Raw genomic sequence first — 19,058 nt, 5'->3', positions numbered from 1 at the left:
AAATTTCGTATAATATAATATTTTTAGAAATTCAGACGTCTTGTCAACGTATTGTATTCTTAGAAAAGTGTGGAAGTGTTCTTAATAAGCTACTCAGTAAGCTACTAAAGGAAATTGGCAACGCAAAAATTCAAGTTAACAAAGAAGCCATTTTCTTTAGAGATACTTTCAAAACTCACAAGTTTTAAAATATATAATATTACGGTATTATAATATTATGTTTCAGGATGTTCAAGATTTGGGAGTGTTGTCGAATGCATCAGCAGGGTTTCTGGCTGCTTTCTTCTCTTCTTTCTCGCTTTGTCCCACTGAGCTAATCAAAATCAAAATGCAGGCAGCTAAAGAGCATGCTGCGCAGACTAAGACCGCTGTAGTAAGTGCAATTCTATGATGATTTGATGTCAAATCACTTGTTAAAACGTGAATGATGTAGTGCATAGAGAATTTTTCACTTCAATTAATTCAAATTCAAATTCATTTTATTTCCAGAACGTACATTTTACAATATATTCCCTGAAAATTACTCCCTCTAATATGGAACAAGTCCGTGTTTAGAGGAGGAGTCATTACAACAATAGACACAATACAAGAAAGAAAAAGTTGACTTTCTACTGCTGTAGTTTACAAGCATAAGCTATTTAAACATATTTACATACAACAATACTAACACATAAAACAATTGAAATAAAGATAATCTCAAATTCTTAGCCAATAATAATAGAAATAGATTCAATATACAAAAACTGATTGCTTCCTTTCTTATTTAAACTTATTAAACTAATTTTATCTTTCAACCGAATTTTGAAAAGTTTCATAAATTACTTGAAGAATGGTTAGTATATGATAAATTTAAATTATAAATTCGTTCAATCATAATACGGTCAGAAATTTGACATACTATGTACATGCATTAAGCTAAGCTAGCTTTAGTAATTTACGTGTATTCAATGCGACTTTTTTCAATGTGAGATTTTTTCAATTTACTCATCATCGTAATTTTAGACTTTGGATTTTTCTCAATCAAGTTACTAATAGGCTAAAGTTAAATTTTCAGTTACTAAAAAGTAATTTGTGTTCAGAATATATTCTCTCAAAGTCACAATCAATGTGTATCAACGAGTAAGATGATGGATTTCTTCATAATCTGGAATTGTATCTTCTAATAATTGTATTTGTAGATTCAACTATGGTATTCTACCATCATTACAAGTAATTATTCTTCAAGAATAAATATTTACATGTAGGCTACTCATCGCACTTGAACCTAAGACCTGATCAGAATGTTTATTATTTGATTCAGTACACACGACAATTACACTGTTTAATTTAGAAACTGATTATATTGAGCGACGGCATTTCTAAGATGCCAGAGGTCAAATTGAAGTGACGTTCTCAATTCTACGTTGTTATGTTAGGCCTATCATTGAATTTAAATAATTATTGATGATATCATAACAGTTGAAGTTACGCAACAAATCAATTTCAATCTAGCAAAATGAGTGATAGCATGTCATGCAATCTTTCCCAGATACAGGGAAAATAGCAAAAGAGATAGTGAGCGTCATCAGATTACAAATCAATTACTTTGAAATCAAGCGTAAGATTTCATTTTCCTGTTACCAGTTACACTCTTTTGTTGTGATTGCAAATCCGATGAAATTTTATAACTGGAATAACAACTTACTGCCATTATTATTTTATGAAACTTGTAAGGTTTTGCTTGATAACGACTCAATTATAAACTTCTTGATTCATAGCTTTGAATTATTAAATGCAACCGTTATCACAATACTTTTCTGAAAAACTATCATTGACTGATAGTATTATTCATTCATAATTTTCTTGAACGAGCGTTGCGAAGTTCTTACTTTTGACTTACTAGAGCCCTAATTCGTTTTTTGCTGTTTGTATGTTCGATAAGAACTTTAGAGAGAATTGATCAATCAACTTCAAATTTTGAACACGAATTCTTCGAACCTTTTTACGGGTCAAGTTCGGTGGACAACAAAATTCACTCACTCTTTCATCCTTTTTCAGGATATAAAAATAACATTGAAAGTGCATAAGAAAAAAAAATGTTTTGATTTATCATTTATCAGTCAGCAGAAATTATTTGCATGCTATTTATGTAATTTTCCACTCATTTAAAGAAGCTGTAGCTATTATTTGGCAGTTGTCACACAGGCTTTATGCGCCGACACATGATTTCAGCTGAATATACACAACATTAATTTATAAGTTCTATATTAACTCGCTTCCGTTAACGTCTGTCTGCCTGTCTGTAACATACACGTAATTATACTACTTGTGATAGCAGTTGCTGTGACAATTTTTTTTGTTCAAAGTGTTGAATTTGTGAGTAGAATCTAATATTAGTGTTCACTAACACTTGATTATTCAATGTATAGGTACCGTACTCATTCATTTCATTTTTGTATCATTTATTAGTACCTTCAAATGTTGAGACCATTGAGATATCGATGTGCGGGTTTCGCCATTAATTTTTCTTTGAAATTCTGTATCGGAATCATGTATCACATGACAACCTTCCCATTTGAAAAAATGAAGTTAGATTCAAAATGAAGCTGGATTTGAAATGAGCTTGGATCTAAGATGGCGGACAAAAATTTGAAGCGACAGAGTTTTTTTTCAATTGGAATAGGATTCCCATGGAACCTACTACAGTAATATCATACTTGTAATATATATATATATATATATATATATATATATATATATATATATATATATATATATATATTTAGCTGTTTCTATAATAATTCTTACCAACTCTGTATAATTACAAGTTGCGGATCTCAGAGATCAATACAACAGTTCATGAGCGAGTTCTTCAACCCAGGGGGTCTCTAGTTAATAACTAAATGCCCATTGTAGTTTTAATTAAAGAGGAGGCTAGGACTCGATTTTGGCTTTAGTGCCAATCGAAGAAGTTGTAATTAAAAAAAGTATTATTCAAGAGAACTTTTCTACACATTATAAGAGTTTGACTTATTTTAATTGATGAAAATGCTGACCAAATAACTTATATCAGCGTATCTATCTAAAAAAAATAGCTCATCTATCTATCTTATCTATAAAAATGAATGTCTGTGTGTTTGTTTGTTCCCTATAGACTTGAAAACTACTTGGCAGAACGGCATGAAACTTTGGGAATATGTTGTGTGAATATTGGGGATGGTTTCTGATCAAGAATTTTAAAAGGGGGGCTAATAATAATTATTATTTATCAATCCATTTTACATATCTATGTTTTCGAAATTGTCGGCCGAGCGGCTACCGAAAGATGATCATGATTCAAGATCATGTTGTGATAATATGATTGAGCATCTAAAGTTACCAGCTGTAATAAACAGGTCACCCTGTGATAAATTGTGTACTGGTATTAAAACGGTGGTTTGTAGTTAAAGTGTAGTTGTTTGGTACCAGCTGTGGATGGTTTCTTAAAAGACCTATATAAATAATTGTTACCAGTCCCCTACCATTGAGAACAGGACAATGTTGGAGAAAAAATTATTCACCTCATGAAAGAGAGTTGTTCATATTGCATTCATTAATTTCTGAAGAATGACAGAATAATTTACAATTTTTTTGAATTTAGTTTAGCTGATATTCATCCTAAAATGGAAGATGGAAAGAATATGGAATTCTGTGTGATTTATCGTATATCGCATATTCCTGGACCATCTATTGACAACAACTATGAACGCATTAAATTCATCTTTGAAATGAGATACATTGATTTTTAGCGGTACGAAGTTCGCCAGGCCTGCTAGTATTTACTAAAATGGTTGCACTCCTTTTCTCAACATTCCAATGCTCTACATTAATGTAACATTCTCAATTAAATGATTCGACAATTACTTTCAACTTATATTGTTTCTTTTTTTAGGAGAGAGAAAGCGCTTTCAAAATAACGCACAAAATCTTGAAAACTGAAGGCATTATGGGAGTATTCAGAGGTATAGTGCCGACAATGGCCCGCGAAATGCCTGGGTATTTCTTTTTCTTCGGTGGATATGAAGCTACAAGAATCATGTTAACACCAGAGGGAAAGACGAAGGATGAATGTGGTAAATTATTGGCCTAATTCATTCCTAGTAGTTATGCTATGCTTTCATCACTAAAAATAGTTATTTGAAAATACGTATTTACCAGAATGGTTCAATTAGATGAGAATTTTTTTCTTGAAATTATTAGTTGATTATTTGCAATTAAAAGTCGTCATTAATTCTCATTTTGAAACTTCTTGTTCAAGTGCTGGTATGAAAGAAAGTAGTATTTCACATTTAAATTCTCTACACACAAATACAATGCATTCACTGTCTACTCTTTCCATTAAAAGAGTAATTACGATTGCAGATGCAATCGTAATTACTGCTTGTGAATTAACCGCCATAAAAAGGTAGACTGTTATATGATATCAATTAGCGTTATCTATGAAAAATTGCGAAAATTTGCTTGGCATTCCAAAATACACTTTTCATCATAATCAATATCATACGTCATTATTTTAAAATGTCAATGTCTTTTATTTGAAAATGATCTTTTCTATCGTAATATTTTATAGAACAAAGATAGTAGGTATAGGAAAAGATATAACTTTTAAAACATTCAAGTTTTCCACTGAACTATGCTCAAGATTTTCAATGAAATACTATTATACAACTTACATGGAACAAAAATTAATAATTTTATTACATTCATCGTATTTATTTATTTGCTGAAGAAAAAGCAAGTTACAAAGATGTTTTATAGCAATTTGTTTATTGTAAGTTTTCTAGCGCAACAGAACAGCTTTGAAATTGCCCAATATGCTGCATACTTCAGTATGTTAGTTGAATTGAAATAAACATTCAATCAAAGCTCTCTCGTAGGTGAATTAAAAATAGATTAATTGGGAACTAATTTAGTAAATAAATTGGAACAATTTCCACATTGAAACATTTTTTAAGGATCAATGGACTAACAGAAACAGTACAATTCGATTGGACAAGAAAATAATTTTCTCTATTGAAAATAGAGAATTTTCTCTTCTGTACCTGACCATTCTCCTACCAACCAGATTTAAGATATGATTACTATCTTATCAGTTATAAGATTGCAACATATAATTCCATTCGTCAACTAAGGACCATATGCATCATCCACGTTAAACGCTAAACCACGATTTTACTCTTCTTGAAATAGTCGCATTTGTTTTAATCTGTCACATTCCTTGTTTAAACGATCAGTTTAAATTGAGATGGTGTATATGGACCTAAGAGCACTTATCTGCAGATTCAACTTTTTGCTGCAATAAGATTTAGTAGAATTGGAATTTGGAATTATTTATAAAGTATGAAAAATATTCCAAAAATGTTAATAATTTCTGTGTTAACTTTTATTCTAACTACATTTTTATTCAGTTAGCTAGTTGTTCGGCCTCCTGCAAAACGCTGTGAATACTTCAAGCTGACATGTTATTAATATACTAATAAAATGTATTACTACACATAAGATATGAGGGCGTTCAATTAACTTATCGAAAATTAGTAATATTATTATTGGAAATCACTGATAACATAATAACCGCATGATAGTATTATTTTATCATATCATAATTCCAGACAATATACCTAGAATACATTGTACTCTAGGTACATTGATTCCAACCTTTTTGGTTGAGCCTGTTGTTCCTCTCAATCGTTGCCATGATTTCTATGCTTTCATAAAAGTACAATTGATACTTACTCTTATAATTTAGTAGATTATCAATTTTATCGATCAAGCACATTACAATATTGGAAAGAAGAGACAGGCTCTAGCACAAAACTTTTTCTCTTCCTATATTTTATTTCAGTGAATGATGTTCTATTTTAGGAGCCCTGCGGACAATGGCGGCTGGAGCGGTGGGTGGCGTCAGTTTCTGGACGGCGGTGTTTCCATTTGACGTGGTCAAGTCGCGCATCCAAGTCGGCCAAATGTCTGACGGCTCCATGTTCACCAACATGCTAACCATGTTCAGAAACGAAGGTATGAAGTAGGCCTCTTTGTCAATAGCAGCTGCGACGGACGGCTGCAATACCTGCTGCCACGTCTTCCGCAAACTTATCTCTGCTACAATTTAATGACAAATTAGTTGATATTGAACGCACACAACTAATTTCTTGTGTTAACCTCTTTTTTCTCGTAATTGAAAGTGCACTAGAGCGATCTGTCATTATTTTACTCATACAGATTATTTAATTCCTCTGCAACGAATATTTCAAGAACTTTAGCAGAATTTTGTTCAATTCCTTCAAACCCAAGAGTAGTTTGTTCGATAATATTATTGAATGATACCTGCACCATATATAGTGCAATCCTCGAATCCATGTTGTCTCTTTTCATTATTTTATATGTTATCCAGCTAGAATTACTAAATAATAGCAAAGACAAACAATTAAGCTTATCCTTTCTCTATGATAATAGAAAAATAAATAACTACGCCTATAACCTCCTATATCTACATTCCTTCAATTTTTTAATATAGGCTGTTGAGCCCATTGACCTATTCTTTTTTCTCCATTGTTTTTTCCATGTCTAACTATAGAGATGAAGAACAGATACCTTGAGTTATAATCAACATTAAAAACGCTCAAATAGAACACATTACATTCCATATCATTTGTCTATAATGCACATGACATGGTAGCTAATAAATCATAATTCATTTATTGATTCATTTATACTCAAAATATTATTCATTAAAATAATTGGAGTTGATATTTCGGATGGAAAATCTAATTTTAAATTGTATTTAGTTAGGATGTGATAAGACTTTGAATCATTTCCATTATACCTCTTTGGAGAGTCATCAATTTTAATTATAAATATTTTTTATTCCACCTGTCATTGACGAAATAATTAGGAGCTGTATGACAGATCCGACGTATACCAACAAAAGGTACGTTTTCCTTTATGCGTAAATTTCCACAGTCGACGACGGCATGCATTGTTGACATTCATATTGTCCAAATTTCAAGTGTGCTAAAACAGCTGATCAAATAACTTTTCATTATATTTGTGTTTATTATTGAAGAATCTAACATTTATAATAATATCAACATATTGCCATTTAAAAGAATAAAAAAGTATAAACTCAACCTCCCTCATTAAAACATAATTGAACATAATCTTTCAGGTTATTTAGACAAATTGAAATCCATCCAATCTGAGATCCTCACCCTGTCGTGGTCGACGACGGCATAAACCCAGCTTTACTAGTAGTCCAGTCAATATAGACATAAAAAAGGGGGTGTGCTTGCAATTTATATATTATTTGGGAACATAGGAGAAGTCCAGAACCAATTTCTTCATGCAAAATTTTCTTGTGCTAGATACAGGTGGCCCAAAAACCTCGTATTTTCGGCTCATTTTTCAGTTTTGAGCTATTTCTGCCAAATCTCGTAATCGGACAGAAAAATTTGCTCTCGTCTTTTTTTAGATTATAAAATTCTGAATAAAATGAGATCATTCGGAACTCTCTATCTCCAATGAGTACTGAGTTATATTTTTTTTTAATGAGTAAAATTAAAAGAAAAAATCAATTCTGATGAATTTTAATTTTTTATCAATAATATCTTCCGATTGTTACCATTTAGTTAGATGTAGAATTCAAAGTCTCTCTGGGCGTATTTTTGTGCTCTACAATCTGAGATCAGGTACAGCGCTCTATCTCATATAGATTCCCAGGTATAATGGGAAAAACACCTAATTTTCAACTTCAACCATCATCACCAACTACATAGTCTTCACATCGATATTTCGCACAATGTCATAAGTTCCTGAGATTATGTTCTATGAGAATCACCCATTAGATGCACTTCATTTCAGGATCAAAATCCTCAAGGATCAAAATTTCAAACACTTATAACTTCTGACACAATGCTCAGATTTCATCGTACTACACTTCATTCTTCTCAGTTCGTCAAGGCGGTGTAAAATCATGCATAATAAGTCAAATTCGGTCCAAAAATGGAAAATTTATTGCTGAGTTTACTTAAGCCCATTTTCCATTACACAAAAAATGGCCAATTACTATATTCAAAGCTATGTATCTCGGTAACCCCTTATTATAAAAAATCATTATTTGATCTTGAAATGTACAGTAGAATTTTCTCTTTCATCTGCTGTGAACGATTTATGGAAAAATATTTTCGTAGGATGAGATTTGATTGTTAGATATTGTAGAAATTGTAGATATTTTTATCATATTAACGGTTTTAGCAGTTCTATGTTAGGGAAAAGTGTTTCAATATGGATTTTAGGCAGCTGAGCTCGTAGAGGATGAATTTATCTACAATTTGGAATCAATCGAGAGTTTCTATGATGTATCAGACTTGTTTTAGAAACTCTTGATCAACAGTAAAACCACGGAAAAAATGTAAAAACTGAAATCGCCATTTTTGAAATCTTCTGTAACTTTCGAATGGTATTGGAATTGAAAAAATATTTATTGGAGTGGGTAGAGGAGAACAATTTTCACATCCTCGCTAGATTTGGAAATTTTATCAGAAGTATTTCAAAAGACATGCAGCTTTTTGAATATAGAAATTGGCCATTTTTTTGTGTATTGGAAAATGGGCTTAAGTAAACTCAGCAATAAATTTTCCATTTTTGGACCGAATTTGACTTATTATGCATGATTTTACACCGCCTTGACGAACTGAGAAGAATGAAGTGTAGTACGATGAAATCTGAGCATTGTGTCAGGAGTTATAAGTGTTTGAAATTTTGATCCTTGAGGTGTCCTTAAGCGCGCCTCTCCACTAGGAAATACTGAAATGAAGTGCATCTAACGGGTGATTCTCATAGAACATAATGTCATGAACTTATGTCATTGTGCAAAATATCGATGTGAAGACTACGTAGTTGGTGATGATGGTTGAAGCTGAAAATTAGGTGTTTTTCACAATACAAGGAGCATTGTTGTCAGGTGTACCTGGGAATCTATATGAGATAGAGCGCTGTACCTGATCTCAGATTGTAGAGCACAAAAATACGCCCAGAGGGATTTTAAATTATACATCTAAATGGTAACAATCTGAAGATATTGTTGATCAAAAACTAAAATTCATCAAAATTGATTTTTTCTTAAAATTTTACTCATTATTGAAAAATCATAACTCAGTACTCATTGAAGATAGAGAGTTCCTAATGATCTCATTTTAATCAGAATTTTATAATCTAAAAAAAAGGCGAGAGCAAATTTTTCTGAACGATTACGAGATTTAGCAGAAATAGCTCAAAACTGAAAAATGAGCCGAAAATACGAGGTTTTTGGGCCACCGTGTATCTAGCACAAGGAAATTTTGCAAGGAGAAATTGGTTCTGGAATTCTCCTATGTTCCCAAATAATATATTAAGAAATCAGAACTACAATATAAATTGTATGCACCAATGTATATAGTGACTGGACTATAGGATCAATGTCGGTTGACAGAACTATTATGCATAATTATAGATAAATGAATAATTTCTTATATAGGTAATGCAACAACTTTGAAAAATTATTGGATATACTTTTAGTATATCTAGGTATCTATTATATTGTTACCAAGTAAGTACTACAGTCCTCTAGTGCACTTCTTTTGGAGATAAATGAATGTATTATGCATTATGAATGTAACTCAATCAACTTTTATTCAAATGTATGATCAATAGTATTTCTGGCGTTTGTTGTTGTTGAAGCGTGTTCTCTTTCATTTTCACTATGTTAGAAAATATTACTAACATGTTTGATTGAAGCGTATTAATTTTGCTCTTGAATTTGGTGGATAGGTTACTTTCTAATATAGCTTCTTATTCTCTAACTTGACATTAACCATAAACGCTATTTAATTTAGCCAGACACTTTGAAATAACTGTGCATTTCTTGCTTTGCATTTTTATTAATAAGTATAATTTTGTCTGTTTGTGAGCCACAACAGATAGCAGTTGAGGTAGCTTTTCGTGACCGGACGTTGTCACATAAAGCAAGTAAGTTCTCTCATATTTCATTTCATCTTCTACACTTTCGAAAATCATTGACTAGAACAGATGTTTTCAAACATAAAGGAATTGGTGAGTATAAATAGTAATCGTTTTCGTCAGTCAGTCCCGAAAATCATTCATTCAAAAGTCATGCCTAATGGACCAACATGGATCATATATTTAAATGGCAAATCTGCAAGACTCAATTGGATAATGAGATCATTAATTAATGATAAATTCATAAAACACTCGAAAATGGCATGAGTGCTGAAACTAGTAGGGTTCAAATAAAACTGTACAGAGGGTACCAGTGATTTCTATAATAATTAGATTCATTTAAATTTATCAACAATTTTATTACTCCAATGTGATGAAATAGTTAATTGATCGTATTTTTTTATTCCAATACCAATTTTATATCAATCTAGACAATAAATACCTAGTCCTATTGACAAATGACTGCATAAAAATATCTCTCATTCGGTAAGCTTTATTTTTTATTGGGGCACAGAATAATAAAATCAAGAGAAAGAGTAATGTTATTGTTATTATTCAACATTTTCAATTAATCATAAAATTCTCTCAACTTTCAACTAGATACACTTTAATGTATCGTCTTCATCTTCTTAAATCATTACCTAATGTTCTTCTTGATTACCTGTATCATATTTATACTTTTCATACTACTCATGATATCTTCAATCAGTATTTATATCTTGGAGACACATAGCAGGTCATTATTAAATTGAGTAAAATGAATTCATATGCTTTACATTTGGGCTTTCACAGTGGATTTTATTTCGGGCTCCATTCTCCTTGACATCATGTCACCAACACAATTACGTAAAAACAGCATCAAAATCATGTCAGAAAGAACACAATTATCACAAAAACATCATTCGTATTATAGCGACCGACGTATCCCATCCGAATCATTGTAAATAGGAACATCGTCCATCGAGTGTATGATGTGCATTGATTGATTTTACAAAGTAGTTTGGTGGACAGGATGCGCTGAATCGCTGTTAGAGCATGTAGATGTTCATGAGTTGGCCGAAATGGTTGACACTCAGTTGCAGCAGGAGATGTGGACAGCGCCACTCGAGCTCATCGACAAAGTGTCCACCATGTACCTTGAGGGGAGGCTCAGGCGCGTCTTCACGCCAGAAGAACTATCTAGAAGTGAGTTGCGTTGGGAACTTCTATCGGTTTATAATAATACGTATTGAGGCTACACTCTGTTCCATTCCGTAACAATATTTTGATACGGTATTGTTGAAAAGCGTATGACGAGAATATTATCAAAATTCTGAGTCTGCTGTGTCCACTGTGATAGTCCTGAAAAGCGTACGAAGAGAATTTTTTAATTTATGAATCTGCTGTTTTTATGTTCCGAAGGAGTAAATATTTACTAGAGGTGTTGTATGTAGTTGAATATTATACTGTAGTTGAGAATCAAACATAATTCAGTTGAAAATAATTATTCTGTCCCTAGTTATTTCATGATCCACCGTAAGTGTACTACTGTACTTTTTGATTTCATTGAGCTCAATCATAATTTCTTAGAAATGTTATCTTCACACCAGCTGCACATACTTATTGGTATGAGTATACAAGCATTTCAAAATCAAGTTGTGAGATAGTTATTTTGTTTGGAAAAATATTTTTCATCTAATTCATATTGTATAACCTCTAGCTTGAACTAGTTTCCATATTGTCGTAATATTTATTACAGAAAAATTTAGAGAGCCTGTGATGCCTATTCTGTCAGACACATAGCATATTATATGAATATTGACCTAAAGATTCAAAATTTCTGCTTTAACATTTGTTTTATTAGTTTATGAACATTAAAATTTGGATTGTTTTTTTAAATAAGAGATGGCAACAGCAAAGAGTATTGCAACGCAATTATTGCAAGTTTCAAATGTAATCCTAGAGCTCAAGTTATAACAAATTATGGATTCATTTTTAAAAATTCATAACTACCAAAGTACAAATCCGAAATGCCAAATCTTCATACCAATGGAAAGAGAGAATTCCCTCCAAAAATTCTCAATAAATACCTGGTGTCACTATTAGACCAGGCAGCCACAGGACGCGCAGCCAGCCGGGAAAGCAGGTGACACGGTCAGCCGGGCGACCAGTCGCTCACTCCGTCACCGGGCATTGTTTCAAGACTTGGGCAGCCACGTTTTGTCTACCAGTGTGGTCGCCGGGCTTTAGGCATCCAACCAGAAGCCAAAATGTGGCTGTCTGAGTAACAACAGTACCTGGTGAGCGACTGACCACTTGCTTGCTGCGCGTCCTGGAAGCTTGGTCTGATAGGTGTACAAGGCAATTATTTTAAAAATACTTTGTGATTTAATCTTTTCATTTGTTTAAAGACTCATTTTAAAATTGATAATTATGAATTATTGAAAAAAGGGTCCATTATTTGTAATAATCCTATTATAATGTATACGTCATCGAGTATTTTCTGTTCAAAAACTTACTTAATACTTGAATTTTTCATAGAGTAGGACAAAGTTATTCAAATAGGCCTAATCAATGCAATTCAAATCAATAGAATGTAATCAGGTAAGAGGTAAGTTGAAAAGATTTTCTTGCTTGCTTGTTTGCTTGCTTATCTTCTATTTTAGCCGATCTAATCCTAATTATCATTATTATTACCGGTACTAATAAAAATACAGATAAGTTGATTCAAATCTGTTTTGGTGAAAGTCTAATCCTGTCAGTTCTAAATAACTAATTGTTGTTTGATATGGTTTCCTAACATTTAATGTGACTTAAAACGCTATGCATATTTTATGCGATCATTATTTTTACAGGATTATTATTAATAAATTTAATATTCACCTTGGTTATGGGTGTATCTTCATTGTTATTCTCTTTTAAATTCTGTCTATTTTTTCCTAGACGGTGAAGCTCTCAATTGATTTCTTCAGAAGTATGATGAATCATCAGTATTGTTCTTGTTGCAGAATTGATTCGACAATAAGATGTATCTTTTTTGGATTCGTTTATCAACAAAATAAGAGTTATTTTTATTCAATTCGGCTTACATCCTTACATCGAACAATGATGGAAATCAGAGTAGTCTACATAACAGTGTTGAATATCCAATTCTAGTAATGAACCTAATTTATTGATTTCAGCATACACTCACTCATATTGTAATACCACAAGTTGAGCTTTTTGTTGAAAATTCTTCATAATTTTCTTTATTCCACCTTGGAATAAATATATTTATGTTTCCAAGAAAAATATCTCCTATAGTGGGATTCACTTTCAACTGTCAGCATTGGATGAATGGAAATAATGAACTATTTTAGTACCTAGTTATGTTATTTTTCATGTGGACTGCTGACTCCTCACCTTTTGCTCAATGTTTGCTGGTAGTTATCTCACTAGAGTAGGCCTGTAGTCAAATCAGATAATGGAATTTCAATTTCATTTTATTTGTATAGGTATTACAAATAACTAATATTTGATTGTATGCTCGCACTATGGATTAACTTAATATTTTCGAACAGTGTTATGCAAAAATATAAAGAATAGCCTACCTTATTATGTCTAACACATGTAGCCTATTTTTAATAAAAATCTTAATTTTGTGTAGGATTCACGGCAATGTACAGCGGCTGGACTCCAACAGTGATACGCACAATTCCATCAACTGCCGTCCTATTTCTAGTTTATGAAACTAGTCGATCACTTCTCAATTCCTTTCTTGGAACTGAAAATATTGCATAGCAATTTAATTGTCTACTTCTGTTATTTACTGAAAGTAAAATTTTGTTTGCTCAAAGTGTAGTCAGTTATGATTCCATCATTTCATATTTCTCTAAATTTTTTTCTAAAAGTGTCATTTCTGTGTAGGTGATCTTAGAATAAACCAAATATATGAATAATAGACTGTTTCTAATCAGCCATTATTGAATAGCTACAATCAATACCAAAATTGGGAAAGGAGAAGTTTTGGGCTTTAAGCCTGTTGTTCCTTTCCGGATCATTCATGGTTAAGAATAAATAAATAAATAAATACTACAATAGGCTGCTTTTTAAAAACCTGCACATAAAGGACAGCTAATTTGTCTTATTCACTCCACATACAGATTGTTCCATTCAAAACTTCGTACAACCTGTCATTAATTTAGCTCGTTATTTACTGGCTAATGTGAATCTTATCACATTTGAGTAGCCTAATATCAAATACGGACATCTGCAGTTTTGGTGAGATTCCACCACAGCTACATATCTCTCCTGAAATACTATTCTCTTCAACTATGATATATTTTTCTCCTTAAAGTTTAGAGCCTATGGAATCATATGTTATAGCATCCAACATCAATATATTGAATATACAGCTGTATTTCCACTTGAAAAATACAGATGTCCATTTTTGAAACAAAAAGTCAGTTTTTGATGTGAACTGTATTACAAATGTCTGTTTTTGAAACTAATCCATCTCGACAAGACTCTTGTCATTCATCATAGTATTCATCATTGTTCTTTGCCTATGAATCAATATTATTGAATAAAAGAGAGGTTCTGAAAATATAGTCATCTTTATAATAATGCTTATAATTAAAACTTTTTTCAATATCATATAGTTTAAAACTTTCTTTTAACATTCATCACTGGTATGGCTGGTATCATGTATAACGCATGACTGGTATTTTATTAATTAGGTTTTAGGTAATACAAAAATTAAATAAATTGATATAAAAATTGAATATTTTTATTAAGAAAAAATCGAGAATGTAAATTATTTATGTTATTAAATTATTTCATGTTAATTATTCAGGTGTATTGTCACAATTCTCCCATCATCGACATTGTCATTATCTTGCAATTCAATGCACTCACACTCATTATTATTTGCTGTGTTCTCATCTTGAAATCCGCTATCCGCATCAATCACATTGACATACCACTGAAGTGTCTCCAGGCTTCTCCAATTATTTCCAAAATGTTTCTCTAGTAGTTTAGCAACATCTGTTAACTTTTCAGGCTTCAATGGAACACCGACAGACATGACTGTTGGATTTATATCAGCAATAGAATGATTCACTTTAATAATGGGTCTCTCTCTTCCAGTCAATAAACCATATCCAATCTCTCCTCGGACAGTCACATTTCCTGACTTTGTTTTACGTAGGATGATGCGTCTGCATTTAGAAATTTGGAAATGAAGTTGACTTGCCGATTTGACATGCTGGATTGCCTGCTCTCTCCAATTGAGTAGTTTCCAATCTTTTTCAACCAGCTTCAATTTCCCATACTTCTTGAAGATTTCATGATATTCCTCTTTACAAATGAAATTCTGTTTCTTTTTGAATTCTTTCTCCAGCAGCCCAAATACTCTATCAGCTGGCATGAATGAATGACCAGTGACAGGGTAAATTATTTCCAAATCTTTTATTGACTCTGGCGCATCAGTTGCAAGCCACTTCATGCACATTGTCACAACAATTACATTCTTATTTTGACCTGCGCATCCATCTGCAACCAGTCGAATAGAATTACAATCAGACAGATCAGTTGTTGTTAGCTCATTATATACAATGGATGCAACTTCACTGGAAGACTTCTTTGCCTCATTCTCAGTCCATGAATAAATTGAAACATTGTCACGTTTCAATGAGTCAGTTGATAATCCTCTTACAACAGACAAGTTGTAGCAATACAGTTGACGGGTATAGTAAGCAATTTGGTCACTTACTTTGGGAAGTACCAGGTTTTTCTGGCAGTCAAATGAAAAAATAGCACAACCTGGTGGTTTCTCTCGCAGACGGTCAAAAAACCGATTAGCTTGCTTCTTATGCAGTTTCAATTTAAATTGCAATTCAGATTTCTGAGCATCGTTTTTCTCAATAGAGATTCTTTGAGTAAGCTCAATGCATGTACTGCACTCGTCTACAGCAGGTGCTGAGAATCCTATGTTGAAGTTAACACAGAAAACTTTTCTTTCTAAAAAAACACTCTGTCACTTGTTCATTATCAGGCTTATCATTATTAAACATTGTCCATAATTTCTTCACAGATAGCTCTGAGGGTAGATAAATGCGTGTACTTTTCTCCCTTGCATAATGTGATATACAAGCCATCAAGGAACTGATAAAAGACATAACTGCCTCTCTTTTACTAGCAAATTTAGCTTCCTTGTGATTCCCACCCCTGGTCTCAACTGGAACATGGTTAATACCTTTCTTGAACTTCGTAAATACACCAATAACTCGATGTTTGGTAATATTCAATACATTGAGGAAAGTATTTCGGCAAACTTTCAGATTGTTCCCAGCTTGTTTCACAATGGTGTATTCATAAATTGTAGATTTGCCCTAGACTGGTAATTTCACTTTTCTTCTTGGATTCGGTTGCTCTGCACGGCAGTATTCCAGGATAAAAGAGTCCTGCTTACCTTTCTCAGGGATTGAATAAAAAGCAGCATGAAAATCTTTCACATCACGCATTGTCAGCAAAGTACATTGAAAGCCAACCCTGTGATTGCATGTCGGGTAGTTGGGCAGTCCTTTAGCACTATACCTGCAACAGAGAAACACAGAAAATTTTTTGATAGATTACAAACAAGAGTAGTACCTGTATAGCAAACTTCACCTGAATTAGTGGATGTCAGGATACTGTTTTCTGTTGTCAGCTCTGCCAGGACAGTCTGCAAGTGGTCTGCAAGACTGTATTGAGTCGAAAATAACACCAGAGATGAACCAATATGCTCTCAAAGACTGTTCACAGACTGTCCTGACATAACATAATGCCAAATTAGGTGGAATCTGCTGTATACCTTTTAGTGGTTAATACTAGAAACCATAAAGTACCATCATAGGCTAGTAGGCTAGATAATAAGAATATTTTGGTTGAATTTTATCTAGGTTATATAATAAAATGTTATCTTTTCTCTCATATGGACAATACTTTTTACTGAGTATTACGTTTTTATTTGATCACATAATGATTCAAAACAGGAAGAGTAATGACAATTGAGCTTACAAATTCAGTATTGACAGGTAGGTCTTCAAATTGAAAATTCTTTAAAAATTCACAGCATAGTACATAATGAAAACATTATGAACTGATTAAGAATTAATTTCTTATAATTTACTGATATGAAGATTAGTTCTCACTGTGAATAATAATTCAGTAATTGAGTTTGAATGTGAGTAATAACAATATGATAGTGTATGAGGTTATGCTTACTTTTTTCTCTTTTCTGTGTTTCTTTTCCATTTCTCTGGCTGTGATTTTCTCTTGCGAGCACTTTCTGGATAAACTGGTAATATTTCCTGCTCCATATTAACGTAAATTATTACTAAAAATGCATTTAAATTTATTAAAAATAGCAAACTAAAAGTCGATACCTCCTTTACAATCTTTGCAGTAAACACATGTATACGCCATGACAGTTTTGTTGGTCACATGATCTGATACTCCTTGCTCATTGGTTCTTCATCTTTGTATCTACAGATGTCCGTGTTTGAAATGAAGCATTGTAACAGCTGTCCGTTTTTGAAACAGATGTTGGAAAACATGGATGGAAATAGCATATAAGAAGCCGTTTTTGATCGAAATTGAATGCACCATTGGAAAGAGCGCCAAAAATACTATAAGAATCAATAGTTAGTTGAATTTTGACCAGGTAGTCAGATGTCCGTCTTTGATATTAGGCTACTCATTTTTTCTTATTAGTGAATACTGGTTGCGATAATGTAAATATTTTGAAATGTTAGTATTAATTGCAAAGTAGGTGCAAGAAGACTGGCTTCTCCACTCAATTAAAAGTTATTTTTGGTCATTTTTAGTAAATTGAATAACTTTCTCAAAAATTGATATTTTCAGAAATTTTTTGTTTTATTAATCAACAATACCATGAAGAATCTATCTTCTGAATCTCATGGATTTATCTCTTACCGAACTTGAAATGTTCTGTCCCAAAAATTTTTACTTTAGGCGCTCATATCTCAAAAAGTAATTATCTGAAAAAAATGTTTTCCTGAGAAACTTTTTCATTTTGATAGCTTGATGATATAAAAATCGAAAAACTTTGAAAAAATATCACTAGTAGAAAGTTAATTTTTAGCCTTTGCACAGCTTTTAAACGAAAATCCAAATTAAATTCTGTAATTCACCCCGTAGACTTCTGCTACTGCAAATATTGACAACAGGGTAAACAGCTAGATGGAAATTCAATGAGCGCTACTATTCAAAAATTGTCAGCCCTACGAATTTCCATCTAGCTGTTTACCCTGTTATCAAGATTTGCAGTGGCAGAAGTCTTCGGGGTGAATTACAGCATTTAATTTGAATTTTCCTTTAATAATAATCAATTCATTAGCATTTGAATAATTGCAATATCTCAGTAATTTCCATCTGTAGACTGGCTGGCCGCTATGGCCACAGTCTATGGCTTCATATAAAATGAGCGCTGCTATCCAGAGATTGTCAGTTTGGTGTAAGGGTAAGCATTCCTGACCGGCAATTAGGAGGTACTGGGTTCGATTCCCGGGCTGACAAACAATTTTTTAATAGTAGCGCTCATCGAATTTCCATCTAGCTGTTTACCCTGTTGTCAATATTTTGCAGTAGCAGAAGTCTTCAGGGTGAATTACAGCATTTAATTTGGATTTTCGTTTAATAATATTAATTCATTAGCATTTGAATAATTGCAATATCTCAGTAATTTCCATATGTTTCAGAAGCCTTAACATTAAAAAAATTATATAAATTTATAAAAGAACAAATTTTAAAACTTTGTACTATATGGCCATAGCTAGTTTTTTATGACCAACATAATCAAATATAGTGGTTCAGAAAGACCTACTGATGCTATAATTTGTTGCATCAAGAGTCAACTAAAAGGATGGTAGATCAATATTATTCATCATGGGATACCCACGAGCCTATACATGTTTTGAGAAACCTCGCGCTACTGGAGGATTAATTGACAATAATTTATATTAGTAGAATAATAATGGCCACAGTAAGTGATAGTGGTCCTTCCATTTCTATTTTTTTTTCAAAAC

The 19,058-nt window shown here is 32.4% G+C and overlaps 1 protein-coding gene across 1 annotated transcript; it reads left to right on the top strand.

Moving 5' to 3' along the window:
• Positions 1–215: 215 nt before the first annotated feature.
• Positions 216–13,830, top strand: LOC120350408 (mitochondrial ornithine transporter 1-like). Its single transcript, XM_039423627.1, has 5 exons — positions 216–373; positions 3,911–4,091; positions 5,881–6,033; positions 11,023–11,196; positions 13,637–13,830. The coding sequence occupies exons 1-5, from the start codon at positions 218–220 to the stop codon at positions 13,768–13,770; spliced, it is 798 nt and encodes a 265-aa protein (XP_039279561.1). The 5' UTR covers positions 216–217; the 3' UTR covers positions 13,771–13,830.
• The last annotated feature ends 5,228 nt before the right edge of the window (positions 13,831–19,058 follow it).

The sequence above is a fragment of the Nilaparvata lugens genome, chromosome 3 (assembly GCF_014356525.2).
Source record: "Nilaparvata lugens isolate BPH chromosome 3, ASM1435652v1, whole genome shotgun sequence".
NCBI lineage: Eukaryota > Metazoa > Arthropoda > Insecta > Hemiptera > Delphacidae > Nilaparvata > Nilaparvata lugens.
Note: the sequence above shows the minus strand (reverse complement) of the source record. Positions and strands in the feature narration are given on the sequence as shown.

Excerpts from the sequence above, each read along its gene's own strand:
- LOC120350408 (XM_039423627.1), top strand. The coding sequence starts at position 218 with ATGTTTCAGGATGTTCAAGATTTGGGAGTGTTGTCGAATGCATCAGCA. Across the intron at positions 6,034-11,022 it reads AACCATGTTCAGAAACGAAG|GATGCGCTGAATCGCTGTTA; the intron begins GTATGAAGTAGG and ends TTTGGTGGACAG. Across the intron at positions 11,197-13,636 it reads GCCAGAAGAACTATCTAGAA|GATTCACGGCAATGTACAGC; the intron begins GTGAGTTGCGTT and ends AATTTTGTGTAG.